Raw genomic sequence first — 14,745 nt, 5'->3', positions numbered from 1 at the left:
ATTACAGTGGAAAGAGAATCGACAGAGATTCCCCAAATGTTTTTTTACTGTCTGAAATCAAAGCCTACCTACCAGAACTTTTGAAGTGTAAGCGCTGTTGATGGCAATTGCATTAACCAGCAAATCCAGAATTTTGGCTGGAATGGAATCTGGGTCAGGGATCTCTTTGTAATGGGTATCTCCAATGTACGCTTGTACTACTGTCATCCGGTTGGTGGTTAATGTTCCTGTTTTATCAGAGCAGATGGCTGTAGCATTACCCATCGTCTCACACGCATCCAAATGACGGACCAGATTGTTATCTTTCATCATTTTCTGAAAAAGAAGAAAAAATAAAGCCTATTTGGTAAATAGGTTGAAAATCCCTTATGCTAATTAAATGCATAAGCATTTTTTAAGTAGAGCAGATGGATTAATCTTTCCACAAAATCCCATTTGCACTTGTAAAACATAGAAACTTCAGGTACACAAAATGCATTTTTACAAAATTCCTGTAAATGAGGGATTAATGTGACTTAATATCTGCCAACATTTTAATGGTTGGGGTTTTTTTGGTGGTTTTTTTTTTAGGCACATGAGACAATCAGCTGAACAGGAACAATATAATCTCGGTACAGTTTTCAAACATCAGTACAAAAATACTGAAATTCATTTGAAAGATACACTCACCCACCCCCACACACAGAGCATTAAACCAAAGTAGGAGTGGACATATTTCTTTCATTCCATTTTGTAATTCTACAGATGGCTCTGTCCTGTGTTCCACTCTACTTATCTTCCAATTTTACATTAAGGATTTCTATAATTAATTTTGGTAACAGTGCATGTACAGTTTGCTCTTGCTGAACTTTCCATTTCTTCCATTTCCATTATTCTTTTCCATTTTGGTAAGCTGTGTGCATGAGTGATCATGCACATTAAAAAAAAAAAAACCCAGTCACTTCTATTTTCTTTGTTTGCTTTTCAGCATACAGTTGTCTACACCACTGCATTTACATTTCTTGTAATGGAAAGGTTCTGGTGTTTTAGACTTCAGTGGAGCTCTCCACCCAAACACTGATCCTTACTTGTAATGGAAACATTTGCAGGGTGGGGGGAGGAGAAGGGCAGGAATGGAACTCAGAGAAACACACATGTTAAGCTAAACATTCCATTATGAATGTTTATGGTAGCTTTTCCTGCTCTCTATGCCTTCCTCCCATTACCAGCCTTTTTTTTTTTGTTTGTCTATATGCCATTGTTGTTGAGATTGTGTTTATATAATCTAAGAACAAAACTAATACTGTGTTTCAGAACTGCTATTAAAAAGCCAGAATATTAAAGCTACTAAGAATGGTATTAAGCATTGTGATGGCAGCAATGCATCAGTATAGACAGCAGTCTTTACAAATTCTGGAAATCCAAGCCAGGAAAAATGGCAAAAAAAACCATTCATAGGTACCGCTCCACAATCCAAGAAAAGGGAAGCGGGAACCACTAAAACACTAACTTTGAAAGGAAATTCAGAAGCATCCTTGGGGGAAAGACTTAAGGGAATATTAAGAGACCACAAAGCTGAAAAGCAAATGATAAAATACTGTACACATCTGAGTGTTCCTTGGCCTGTGTAAGCAAATTGCGGATGAGAGGAGGAAGATGTGCATTGCACATGATAATGCAATGACTCAGCACTCAGTTTTCTAATATAGGTACAGATATTTTGCCATGTGCAATTGATGGCTTTACCAGGTTAAAGTAATGCAAGGTGATAAGCAAGCATGTTAAGGGAGCAGATAAAGAGAGGAAGTGGTAATTTCAATTTATAGAAGAAGAAGAAGAAGAAGAAGAAGAAGAAGAAGAAGAAGAAGAAGTCGTAGTTTGCGGAAAAACAGGAATTACGTTACAACAATAAGTGCCTACCAACACCCTGAAAAAATCCTCTTTGAGGAAAAAGAGAGACAATAAACTCTATTACATTTCGCCACAATGAGTACCAGTCCCGTACATAACTCTGTACAAACTAGCACAGGAAACCCTCATCACACAGTACAGAGATCTGCTGTCCTAAGGCAATTAAGTTCATTGTGAATTGTATTTCAGACTCTGCTTTGGTGTTTGGGTTCCCATTCAAATGCATTTGCATTATTTACTGGATTATGTTATTCATGCATATTGAAAGCCTACCAATGTAGAATAATTTAATTATGTAGATATACCTTACTGGAAATTGAGCTATTCTAGCATAAGTGTTTTCCCCCCATAACTGCAAAATGGCTGACACTGGCACCTGAGGTGCTTCAGTTTAAGTGGGAATCTATGTCTCTTTATCCAAGTCCAATTGCTTCATTCACTTCTTTAAAGAGATCCCCCTAAGTAAAGCCCACCCATGTTATTGTTTGAACTATTAGTTCCACAGTAGTGAGAGAAGTTCCTCTAGAGAAATATTCTACTGTGTACAATGTCAACATTTCTATTCTATTCTATTCTATTCTATTCTATTCTATTCTATTCTTCAGCTACACTTCTGATCTGAAGACATTAGCATTCTGAAAAACCTTTAAAATTACACTGACATGCAGTCCTGTTTACCTTACTAAACAGTAAACCAATTTTTAAGTAATCTATTAACAAATTGAATAACTACGGAAAAAATCTTGGTTTCAAGACTGTTGCTTACCTTTACAGAGTAAGCGAGGGAAATAGTAACTGCAAGTGGAAGTCCTTCTGGAACAGCAACTACAAGCACGGTAACACCAATTATGAAGAACTTAACAAAATACTGAACATAGATAGGTGTGCATTCAGGCAGCCATGGCTTCTTGCTGACTACAAAGTTTTCAACAGTGAAGTATAATACTAAGATGATGACAGTGATGGCAGACATCACCAAACCTGAAACAGAAAAAAAGTTAACTTTTACTATAGCAAGTGTGTGGGGGGGTGGAAATTTGTGAAAAAAATATTTTTATTTAAGGCATCATGCTACAACATTTTTGTATGTTAAAATCTCAGTTTAATCATTATCGTGTCTGACAACTTAACTATGAAGCCCAGAGACGTGATCCAGAATCACACACATATGCAGCCCATCAAAACTACTTACGAGAATGATCCGACTCTGCGTAAGGCAGCGTCCTATGTGATATTTCGAGATCTTGAGCTCAGCTATACCTTGGGGAAATTGCACTGGACTCTTATCACTACAGAGAATGAGCAGAACCCCACGGAGTCTCAGTTTGGGTTCCAAAGAAATGTGTCTAATACTACAATTGCTTTGAATGCCTTGAGTGTGGAGTGCAAAACCAAAGAGTGCTAATCGAGTTCCATGTACCAAAAAAAGAAAAAAAAGGTGACAAAGGGAATGGCTTTGGGAAATGGTTTTTATCTATTGTGCGCAGATCTGGCAGGCAATTAGTCTAAACTCTCTAGTACATTCCTCATCACAATAGGTTACCCCATCAAATGTACACCATACCTGCTTTCCCTATCTGGACAGCCAATTTAGTCAGCTTCCCTTGGAGGACAGATTTTTCTTTCTTATGCATGTTGGCTTTCCTCTTGTCTTTATCGTCTCCATCTCCACCTTCAGCACTCTTCAGTGGCTGCATCTCCATTGCAGCAGCACCATCCTGCTGTTTGGCTAACAGTGCAGAAGAGGGGAAATTATTTAAGAACTGTAGCATTATTTCAAATGTTTTATTTAGAAAATGAGATATCTGGCCTTCAGTGCTGGCTGCTGCACCACTGCTTTCCTTAGAACAGTTGACATGCCAGGTTATTTTGATAAGATTATAAGCTTCTAACCATTTCCCAGTCTTCAATTTACAAAGCACTTTAGAAAACATACACAAAGGTCTGCTTCTGCCTCCCCTTCTCTAGAATGAAAGTCTGTTGATTTTATAGAAGTTTTTCACTTTTAAGTTTAAAAAAGGTTTTTTTTTCTTGCATTTATATCACACTATTATTCTGCTGTTTGACCCAAAGTGGCCTACATGGGGTCATCCCCCTTCCAAAGTACTTACCAGACTCAGACCTGTTTTACTTTAGCAAAAAGTGGTTTCATGTGCACTCACACTATATCCTGAATGATAGATTTATGACCTATATAATTAACTATCTAACTTTTTTTTTTACATCAGAAGCCTCCTCAGAATTATATAATTAAATTGCCTCTGGATGCCAGCGTCACCTACTCCACCTCCTTTATTCAGAGGCAAGGTCTGACGATTACTTCTAAGTCTGTTTGCAGCATGCTTTACAAGTAGGGATGGGAGAAGAATTTGATTCAGTTTGCATTTAAAGCATAATTTATCAAGCTCACGCTTTCCAAAACAATATGAGAACTGAAACACAGCCATCCTTCAAAATTTGCACCTATCTGAATTTTGTGATACATTTCTCCCACCAAATAATGCTTATAAAAACACATATATTGGGAGTGAATGAATACATTCATGAAAAAAAAAACATAGAAAGGGGCATTATATTAGGAGAGACTGCTTGCAAAAATGTGTACATTAGTCAAAACTGTGTTAATTAGGGAAAAATGCACAAAAAACTGAAGGCTTTTCATGATGATCTGTTGTTTGTAAAATTCACTTGCTGCAGAAATGTGGAAAACTGAATTTAAGATTATAAAGATGAGAACTGAAAGAACTTGACAGATCCTTTCATCCCTACGAACAAGCCTCCCCATAGTAGAGAACCCTACACTATTATCGAGAATTCTTGTATTATTATTATTATTACTATTAATAATAAAAATTTGTATCCCAACTTTTCTCCCAAAGGAGTCCAGGGCTGCAAAGACATAAGCAACAAAACAATTTAAACATCTAAAAACAATTTGAAAAAGCTGCAGACTAGGAAAGAGCTCTACAGTACTTAAAAGGTTTGTTGAAAGAGGAAAGTCTTTGTGTGCCCAGGCATAGAAACATGTAACCCAGCCAGAGGCAGACCAATGAGGAATACACATGACGCCGGTAGTTGGGATGAAGTAGGCCGCACTTCTTACTGATTACAGATGTAAGTAGGTTTTGGCAAAGGAAGTGGGTGTGACTCTGGCGTCAACCAGTTCACCTGCTGGCTGACGAGAGGGCTGGGTTGACCCTGGGTTGAGTGTTGTTCCCACAACAGGTGTTCCCACAATGACCATGGAAGTACAATGGTTCTGGGCTGGGTAGCAGTCATGCCATGACTGCAAACCATGGCTTCCCCAGGATTTCCAGGTAAGTGGCAATTCCATAGATGCCAAAAAGAGAATACCAGTATGCTAAAGGCTAGATTCCTATATTGTGTGGAACAGACCTCCTGGTAAGATGATATCTACAGGAGGCCCTCACCTGCAGAGTGCAGTGATCAGTACAGTGGTACCTTGGGTTAAGTACTTAATTCGTTCCGGAGGTCCGTTCTTAACCTGAAACTGTTCTTAACCTGAAGCACCACTTTAGCAAATGGGGCCTCCCGCTGCTGCTGTGCCGCCGGAGCACGATTTCCGTTCTCATCCTGAAGCAAAGTTCTTAACCTGAGGTAATATTTCTGGGTTAGTGGTGTGTGTAACCTGAAGCGTATGTAACCTGAAGCATATGTAACCTGAGGTACCACTGTATAAGGGATGAAACCATCAGGTATGTGTATGTGTGTTGAAGCAAACAGACGTACAAGTTGACAGCATACCTTGCTACTGAATGGGGCAAGGTCAGAGCTAGAGAGGGTGTGGTGGTAGTGCACACAGATTCAAGGTTCCACCGTCATTTTAATTTTCTAACGCTCGAAGAATTCAAAAGTCTCACAACTGCAGTATGTTTTTACAAAGAATTCAGTATATGAAAAAGAAAAAAACCTTCTCCTATCTTCCTGCAGAGAACTTTAAATAAATTGTGTGGAGGGAAACATATACCTTTCCTTTCTGTTAGCCTTCATTTTGCAAGGGGACACAACTGGACATCACACATTTATCCAAGCCCCGAGAGGTTCCCTCCATTTCTTTAAAGAGGAAAGCAGCCTTTGGAAGTGCAATTTTGAGCAGAGAAATGAAGGGGGAAAGGGTGCTTTACTCCTTCTCCATGTGCCATTTTTTACACTTGCACATGTTCCGAGGTGGTAGAGTTTAAGATACTGATTTTATATTCAGTTTACTTAGCCCAGGAGTCAGTCTAGACACGACGGCAGAACTGCATGCAGAAATGTGTATACCAGTGCATCCCTACAGAATGAGTGCAAGAAGCCAAATTCTCCCCCTTGCCTCAGCCATCTAGCCATCTTTAAAGCCATTTCCCCCGAGAGTGATATTAAGGAGAAAAAATGCCTATTAAAAGATATTGTGCTGAGCCCTGCCTACCAATTTTGCAAACCTCTTCTCTCACACACTCAGAGAAACACTTTCTGCCACTTCCAGGGGGGTGGGTAAATTTTGCTGAAATCTTTTGGGAGGGTGACGCTTACCTAACATTATGAAGAACTAAACTTTGAAGAGGGAGAGCACTGGAAGATGTTATAGCACAACATGCTTCCATAGTTATTCGTAGGAGCACTCCAGCTAGACACTGAAGATCAGTGTGAAGATTTTCTCTTTTAGTTAAAAGGAAGCAAAGCCTCTTGCCACCTTGTACATTTAGATAAATATCAAGTACTTAAATACCAGCTATACACAGAACATGTTAACTACCACAACCAAGAACCTACTCAAAGTATTTTAATGCTCTAAACCACTCTCAAAAATATATGCAATTACAATTGCATTTGAAGTAGCAACAAAAAACAATCATTTTTTTGTATAATTAAAACTGAAAACATGAAGAAATATGAGGAAAAGCAAAGGCAAGTGTTCAAATGGTTAGGAAAGCTGGTAGCTGTAAGTTGCACTAGAATTGCTTCATCATCCCTGTGTGTCTGTCTCACACACTGCTTACGAAAGTTGGTGCAATAATAAAAATGCTATAGGGCACAATATATTACAAACTTCCCCTGCGCAATCCCAGCTGAAACTGAAGGGAGATGTGCAAAACCACAACTATGGCCTTACATAAATTTAATGGTGTTGCTCAGGAGAAATTTTCCACTACTCATAGTATATTATGGTGTACACTGTTTAGAAGATCTATCAAGAATAGTTAGACATAATCAATTTAGCTTAGCATCAAGGAGGACTGTATGTGTTATTTCCATATTTTGAAATTCCTAAGAGGAACTAAAAAATGTATTTTTATGGGCTTTATCTTCTTCATTATTCATCTATCTTACGTAGCTTAGAAAAACAAATGTGTTCAACTGTTCTATACCAGTTACGGTATATTCATTCTGCAAAGAAAAACATGTCAAAAAACTGCTGTTAGACAAATGTAGACGGCAAATGTTATATTGGAAAAATAGATACAATATTATTCGGCAAAGAAAAGGCTTTTTGAGAATTCTAATTTTTAATTTACACAGGGAATATACACTTAAATAATCTGCACAGGAAATAAATATTATTTGTTGTTGTTTTAAAAAGATGAAACACACTGCTTGACAACTAGCTGAAATCTTACAAGGGTTATGTGTCTATGTGGTGAAGAACCACATGTGCCCTGGCAGTGCTTTTGAAGTTTCTTCTGCAACCCCTTTTACACAGATGCAACCTGATGTCCATCTGAAAAGTGTATTGCTCTTTAGCTATGCAGTGACTACAACTTCTGTCTGGGTGCATGCTTCCCTGCATTCACACACAGCGCTGCAGGATTTCAGCCTAACTTGATTAAAAGTCCAATACACTAATATTCTCTAAGCCGCAAGTTGCAAATCCTTCTTTATGCACAACTTGATATTAGCACTGGCACAGAATACCTTCAAGGTGGCACGGACAGTGCTCCCTATGTGAGCATATCACAGTAATAACCACAGAATAGCACTAAGGAGAAGACTGCAGAAGTGAAACAGCAGAAGCAGCACTAGAAAAGAGAGGTTGTGTGAGCAGAGCTCCATGAAGCTTTCATGATAATGCAGTTGACTGAAGCCTTCTGGTAAGATGGATATGACAGCTCCAAGTTGTTGGAATCTATCAGCGTCCCATGGTTTGTTATTCCAACATGAAGGCTTAAAGGAGGCAAGAAAAAGGCTGGACTGTTTACAGTGTTGTTTTTGTCATAGGAATAAAAAATTTAAAAGTTTGCTTTTGAGGTACTTTTTTTTTTGCGGGGGTGATATTCCTGATACTATACTTGCAGAACTAAATTCAAGTACATGTTTAAAATCCTCCTTAATATAAAAGAAGGTTACCTTTATTCTGGTTGTTCTCCATATTCCCATCCTGCATTTTGCCTATGTGATAAAAATTGTAACAAACAAACAAAAACAGACAGTAAACAATCAGTACGCACAGACAGAACACAAGACAAAGGGGGATTTAAATAAAAAGGGCCAAAAAAACACGTTATGAGCATGTTTAAATAAAGTTTAATGCAAATTTTTATGATGTATTTATATGCATGAATGAGCTTCCTGAACAAAAATTTACAACCAAGTTTATCATTTACCACCAAGGCCTCCTCTGTTGCAGTAATAATAGAAAGTCATAAACACTTTGGAGCAATAATAATTGTTTTTATACTGCAAAGCCTAAAGCAATAATTTGAAACTATCTAACCCAGTATTTTGGATTCTGCGTTCTTCTGTCAGGAAATACTTTTGACATAGACCTGCTTGATATAGAAACTTACTTATACTGTGTTGCAAAGGTTTCTGGGGCATGTTCTACAGTTGACCTAGGACACTTGGCAGGCTTGTCTGATCTGCTCACACAAATAAAAAGAGCAGTCAAGACAGACACAGCCCCACCCTTACATTTGCACTTCTACCATTCCGGCCTGCTACCCCATTTCCAATGGGAGAAAACGTATGGTGGGGTGGTGGTGGCAGACAATGGCTCCTCCAAAGATGGGTAAAGCCTCTGTTGCTGCTCTAGTGTCTGCCTGCTTAGTGACATTGCAAATGCCTCTTTCTACCAGGATCATAGGTCTCATGAACAAGAAGTCCCAAGGTGCTGTCATGGGACTTCTGGTTCAAACCCCTTTATTGCCAGGAGAAATAGATACTGCTAGTGGCTCTACATTGGCAGAATCTTCTGCACTTTCAATATACTCATGGGAGAAAGAAGACAGGCCCCGTGGCCTTTCTCATCTTTGAAGAAACTAACGTCATCCCCTGGTGCTCAAGGAATTTTTCTCTTGGGGGACATGGGCAGCTGCCAATAGTTCCTCTTTGAGCGTTAACACTCACGTCTCTTGTCTACACCTGGGGAATTTCAAGGTGCAGTGCAGCCTTGTGTTTTCCCATCCCCAAACTTAATATCTCCTGCAGTTCCACTTTGGAAGGGGAAAGACTGCTGAGCAAGCAGTCGTTTAAGTAAGCTTGCCTGTCATTGCCAATATTTTCACTGGGGAACCCCTGCTAAACTTTCAACAAACCCCAAGTTTCCAAAGCACACTGTTGGAAAACCACCGATCTGGGCTTCAGAAATGAAAAGGCATTCCCAAGAGCTTACCCTATAATGCTCCAACAATCTAGGTGTTATTTCAAACTGGCATAAGTTGACTGTTCTAACAGTACAATTTTCAAAAGTTTAATTAGTATGTTTAAAATATGCTATTCGTTAGCAATATGTATCATATTATAAAATAATAAAATAGGAGATCTGGCATGGGAACGGAAGACTATCTAGTACAATCTATTACACTGTAAAAATCCAATATGTACTTTTGACAAATCAAACTGCTTAAACCAATAAGAGTCCATGGTTGCTAATATTATAACCAGAATATAGAAATAAACACTGCATTCTGATTTTAAAATTTGGAAAACGAAATTATAATTTAAAAACCCTGATGAAATTAATCCTTAGAATTCCAATATCAAAGAACTAGAGATATTCAGAGTAGCTGGCATTTCCTGCAAATAAAATAAAATTCAGTTATAATCACCCCCCAAACCAGCGATCTCACCACAGAATGCTGTGTATATAGAATGTTCACCCTCTCAGAAATCATTCCCTATTTATTTTAAGGGAGGAAGTAGATCTGCATGTGCATTCATTTTCAGGTAAATATCCATTCTCTCCACTGAAATGAATGGATATGGCAAGGTGCAGATATATACAGTTTTGGTGTATATATCTTTCAGTCAGGGAACTGTACCAATGTTGGAAAGATTGTTCTCCAAAATGTAAAATTAATTTTGGAGAACAATCTTTCCAACATTTGTATAAATGTTACAAGTGTTAGACTGGCAATGTTTATAAACGATCCTACATGTTCCAATTGCAATTACAGATCTACTTGCTGTTATTTCCCCACCTGAAGCTAATAAATATTTGCCAAACAAAGTGACTAATTTTAAAGTAAAATAAAATAATAAATTCCTCTAATGCAGAGCAGCATGATTATTTTGAAAACAATGGTTATTTTAAATTTGCATGTAAGGTACTATTCATTTTTCTTTTATAGTGTTTCTATACATTTCATAAAGGGACACGGGTGACGCTGTGGGTAAAACCTCAGTGCCTAGGACTTGCCGATCGTATGGTCGGCAGTTCGAATCCCCACGGCGGAGTGAGCTCCTGTCTTTCGGTCCCAGCTCCTGCCCACCTACCAGTTCGAAAGCACCCTTAAGTGCAAGTAGATAAATAGGGACTGCTTTATAGCGGGAAGGTAAACGGCGTTTCCGTGTGCTGCGCTGGTGCTGGCTCGCCAGAGCAGCTTCGTCACGCTGGCCACGTGACCCGGAAGTGTCTCCAGACAACGCTGGCCCCCGGCCTCTTAAGTGAGATGGGCGCACAACCCTAGAGTTGGACACAACTGGCCCGTACGGGCAGGGGTACCTTTACCTTTACCCTATACATTTCTACTAGATTCGCCAAACTGCAATTTCCACATTCCATGCTCATAATATGGAGTGCAAGAGTGCTGCAATGTGCCAAAAAGTGGGGGGAGGATACATTTCTATCATGTTCTCCATAAAATGTGAAATCAGCAGTTCAGCAGGAAAAATGAAGGAATGAATTCAGGCTTCTACAGGCCTTCCTGAAGAGCTGGAAATGGGAATTTTAACCTTTTATAATAGAGTACTGCATGTATAGCCCCAGCTGTGAACCACATGTGCCACTTATGCACACAGTTTTTCATCTTGCTGGGAATACACATGCAGAAGCAGTGTTCTGTGTGCACAGCATCACAGGTGGGATTAGGGCAAAGGTGGCTTAGGCTAAGGTTCTTTTTTTAAAAAAAAATTATCTGCATTTTTCTCCTTAAATAATTTAATAAAAAAAGAAATATATTTTCATTTATTTTCCTCTGTACTGAATGTTTTCATGTAATGTTAAAATTACAGTACCAACTGTTCACTTTTAAAGTTTCTGTCTGGAGAAAGCTGCTGCTAGATACAAATGGCTGCTTAAAAAAAATTCACCAAATATACACAGAGAAATGCTGAATCTGGCACAGAGAAATATTGAAGCCAGTTGACAGGTGTCTATGGGATGGGATAGCAGTTGCATGTTAATATATCACAGAGATAAATAAAAGGGATGTGACAAGGAAAGTCTCAGCAATGAAGCATTTTTGGAGATCCAGAAATACTGGATAAATTGCCTCTCTTGAGAGGTAAAACTATGTATTTCCACTAGACAGTGTGATTTGTACACATATACTATATTACTAAACTGCAGAAATGACTATTAGGGAGTATGTTACTTTTTCTTCTAGCCCAATACTCCATTGTAAAATGTATAATAAGCATATACCAAAGGCTGACAGACATGACAGAATTAGACAATACCCAGGGGTCTTTTTTGAACTCATTTGGGGACTATGCAAAACATTGGGGCAGAATACACACATACTTACCACAACTACACATATATGTGCACACATAAACATAACGGTTATTGAACAATGCAGTTGGAGGGAATGTTTTACCCAGCAGCAATCATCAGGAAGATCTTGCCCACTCCTGCAACAATTAGGCTTCAAAAAAGCCTCCTGAACAAATGGAAGGCTTTTCCTCAAGCCTAACTGCAGTGAGGCAGAAGCAATTTCAGATTTGCAACTGAGACGATAACATTGGTGGACTGTGGACTCAGCTGGGAGATGGGTAATCATCTAAAATTGGGAAGAGCTACCTCGGAAGCACAGGGAGACATGGCAGGAGTCTCACACCAGACCTATATTTCTAGCAGATGTTAATATAATATTCCTGATACACTACTTAGATTTCATTAAATAATGACACATTTAGCAGTTTTTTGGAACTATAGGTAAGTGAAGTCTTGTTGTTGGTCTAGGGTAGGATTCATCTAACAAGTTCCATCAGAGGAAGCCTTGCACAAGGACTTCTGCTTGTGTAACAGGGCATTCCCCAACTTCCCCGTGCCCTCCATGTCTCCCAAAATATCTGCTTTGATCATTTTGAAACCTATTCATTGGGAATTCAAAGGTCTTTCTTAAACCCACTACTAAAATGTCTAAGGGAGCAGACTACCCTTTAATCCAGGGTAGGAAACTTTCTCAGCCTGAGGACCCCATTTCCTTATGGTTGACCTTCCAGGGGCAACATAGGAGTGGTAGGCACATAGAAGAAGAGAAGAAGAGTTTGGATTTGATATCCTGCCTTTCACTCCCTTTAAGGAGTCTCAAAGCGGCTAACATTCTCCTTTCCCTTCCTCCCCCACAACAAACACTCTGTGAGGTGAGTGGGGCTGAGAGACTTCAAAGAAGTGTGACTGGCCCAAGGTCACCCAGCAGCTGCATGTGGAGGAGCGGAGACGCGAACCCAGTTCCCCAGATTACGAGTCCACCGCTCTTAACCACTACACCCACACTTTCTCATATACTCAGATGCATCCACAGATAAACACAAATATGATACACTCATTCATGCATTCGCTCACTCACATACATTCCAGCCCCCAAATTAGGCAGTGGTATAGAGAGCTGACTGCCATGTGCCCTGTGTCCACGTCCCAGCATCACACCATGGAAGACTCAAATTCAGTTGATTCACAAGTCACCAACTCAGGGGAGAGAGCCTTCAGTACTCTTTTCTATAACATTCTAACCCAAGGACATGGTTCTTCCAATAATTCCTTGGGAATTAGTTTCCTGTAGCTTTCCCTACTCCACAGCCACATATATGGTTCTTTAAAGATTGCAGGCAGCACTTCGGGGGTGGGGGGTGGGGTCAGAGTGGGAAAGGAAGGCCAATGGGAACGGAAGGCCTTTTTCAGCCTTCTTGAGGCTTTGGATGACTCTTCTGGTACAGCCTAGCTTGACTCAGGTAATTGCTACCACTTCCCTAGCACACACTGAGACCTGGCAGGATGCAATGCTGGCAGCACCAGCAAATGCTTCCATATTGCAAGGGGCAAATGGGTATGGTCCAGGAGATCCATAAGCTGGATCATTTAGCATTTTTAATGTTAATGACAGTTGTGTTGGAGAGAGGGACTCAGTTTAAATTGGAACTGTAGTACAAAGGAAGACTTGTACTATTTCTTCCATGCTGTTTTCCTGCTTGAAATGCACCCCACCCCCCAAACAGCTACTTGCCCTGTGGGGTGGGTGCATGTTTGGTCTTGGAGGACAAATAGTGGTTCTGGTGGGACATTTCAATCAGCTGCTACATTTCAAAAATCCATGGGAAATACTATTCACCAAAGCCTCAAGGTTAGCTTTATTTATTTATTTTTTAAAAAAGTAATACTTCCATAATGACAAGTAATGAAATATTTTTTAATTTATGATAACAGAAATTAAGTTGCCATCTTTCAAAACTCAGACATAAAGTAGAAGCACAAAGTTCACTCTTGTGTACTTAATATTTTAAAGCCATAATGTGAAGCAATAGTCATGGACTACTGCATTTAACAAGTATTGGGAAGTATACATTTCTAGACTATTTAAATGGATTGTTTGTATGGACTGTTACATATATATAGTGTGGGTATTTTTGCCTGTTTGTTCATTGGGGATTATAGGATTAAGTTGGAAACCTAGCAAAGGCTCAAATATCAAGGCAGAAAAACTCCACTGCAGATGTAGAGAATCTAAAGGGGATCTGTGTTTTATATTGTTGCTTGGAAATGACCAGCTATCCTAGAATAGGTATTTTCTGACAGCAATATGCATGTCACAGTAAGCACAGAAATATTTTATATCCCACCTGATTCAGTACAGGAGTTGCCAACACGGTGCCAGGTGGGGCGATGACACCCAGCAAAACTTTAAATGGTGGCCCTGGGCAGGTATCCCAAACTCTGAGTTTGCATTAAAAAAAAAGTAAGTCTCTAGCTCTCCTTGAATAAATGTTATGGGGCAAAATGGACAGGTACATTCTAAGCAATTTCTGTGAAATGAGAATGAGTGAAGTGTGTCCACCTTGTATATTTTTCCTGGTACTGAGGAATGCTTCTTGTTACTATAGACGTGTGTGTGTGTGTGTGTGTGTGTGTGTGTGTGTGTAATATTATGTGATCTGCACAATCAGGACAAGCAAACTATAGCTGAGTTCCCATGACAAGCATAAGATTCTCCAGAGAGATTGTCTTTCTAATTTTGTATTATTCCATACAACTCATGGCCACCATGAGACAAGCCTTTCTAGATGTGTAGAATGTTTATACGTGTTCTCTCTCTCTCTCTAGATACTGATTTTAATTATCATTTGAATGTTTTTAAATAGCTGCTGTTAACTGTTTTGTTTTATACTTCTGTAAACTGCTTAGAGGATTTATTCCAA

At 39.2% G+C, this 14,745-nt stretch overlaps 1 protein-coding gene across 22 annotated transcripts in view; it reads right to left on the bottom strand.

The window, feature by feature from the left end:
• ATP2B2 (ATPase plasma membrane Ca2+ transporting 2) overlaps positions 1–14,745 on the bottom strand; it is a 372,922-nt gene that overhangs the window by 59,404 nt on the left and 298,773 nt on the right. For 19 of the 22 annotated variants that reach the window (XR_014561209.1, XM_083726734.1, XM_083726721.1 and 16 more), the window contains 4 exons: positions 8,236–8,277; positions 3,455–3,619; positions 2,657–2,871; positions 73–315 (listed from right to left, as the gene is read on the bottom strand). Coding sequence is in view for 21 of the 22 variants with exons in the window: in XM_083726734.1 (XP_083582860.1) it covers positions 73–315; positions 2,657–2,871; positions 3,455–3,619; positions 8,236–8,277 (665 nt within the window). In the remaining variant the exon portion in view is untranslated. The remainder of the gene's footprint in view (positions 1–72; positions 316–2,656; positions 2,872–3,454; positions 3,620–8,235; positions 8,278–14,745) is intronic. The other 3 variants (XM_083726724.1, XM_083726729.1, XM_083726733.1) reach the window with 1 other exon arrangement.

This window comes from Podarcis gaigeae (genome assembly GCF_964106915.1).
Source record: "Podarcis gaigeae genome assembly, chromosome: 2".
NCBI classification, from domain to species: Eukaryota; Metazoa; Chordata; class Lepidosauria; order Squamata; family Lacertidae; genus Podarcis; species Podarcis gaigeae.
Note: the sequence above shows the minus strand (reverse complement) of the source record. Positions and strands in the feature narration are given on the sequence as shown.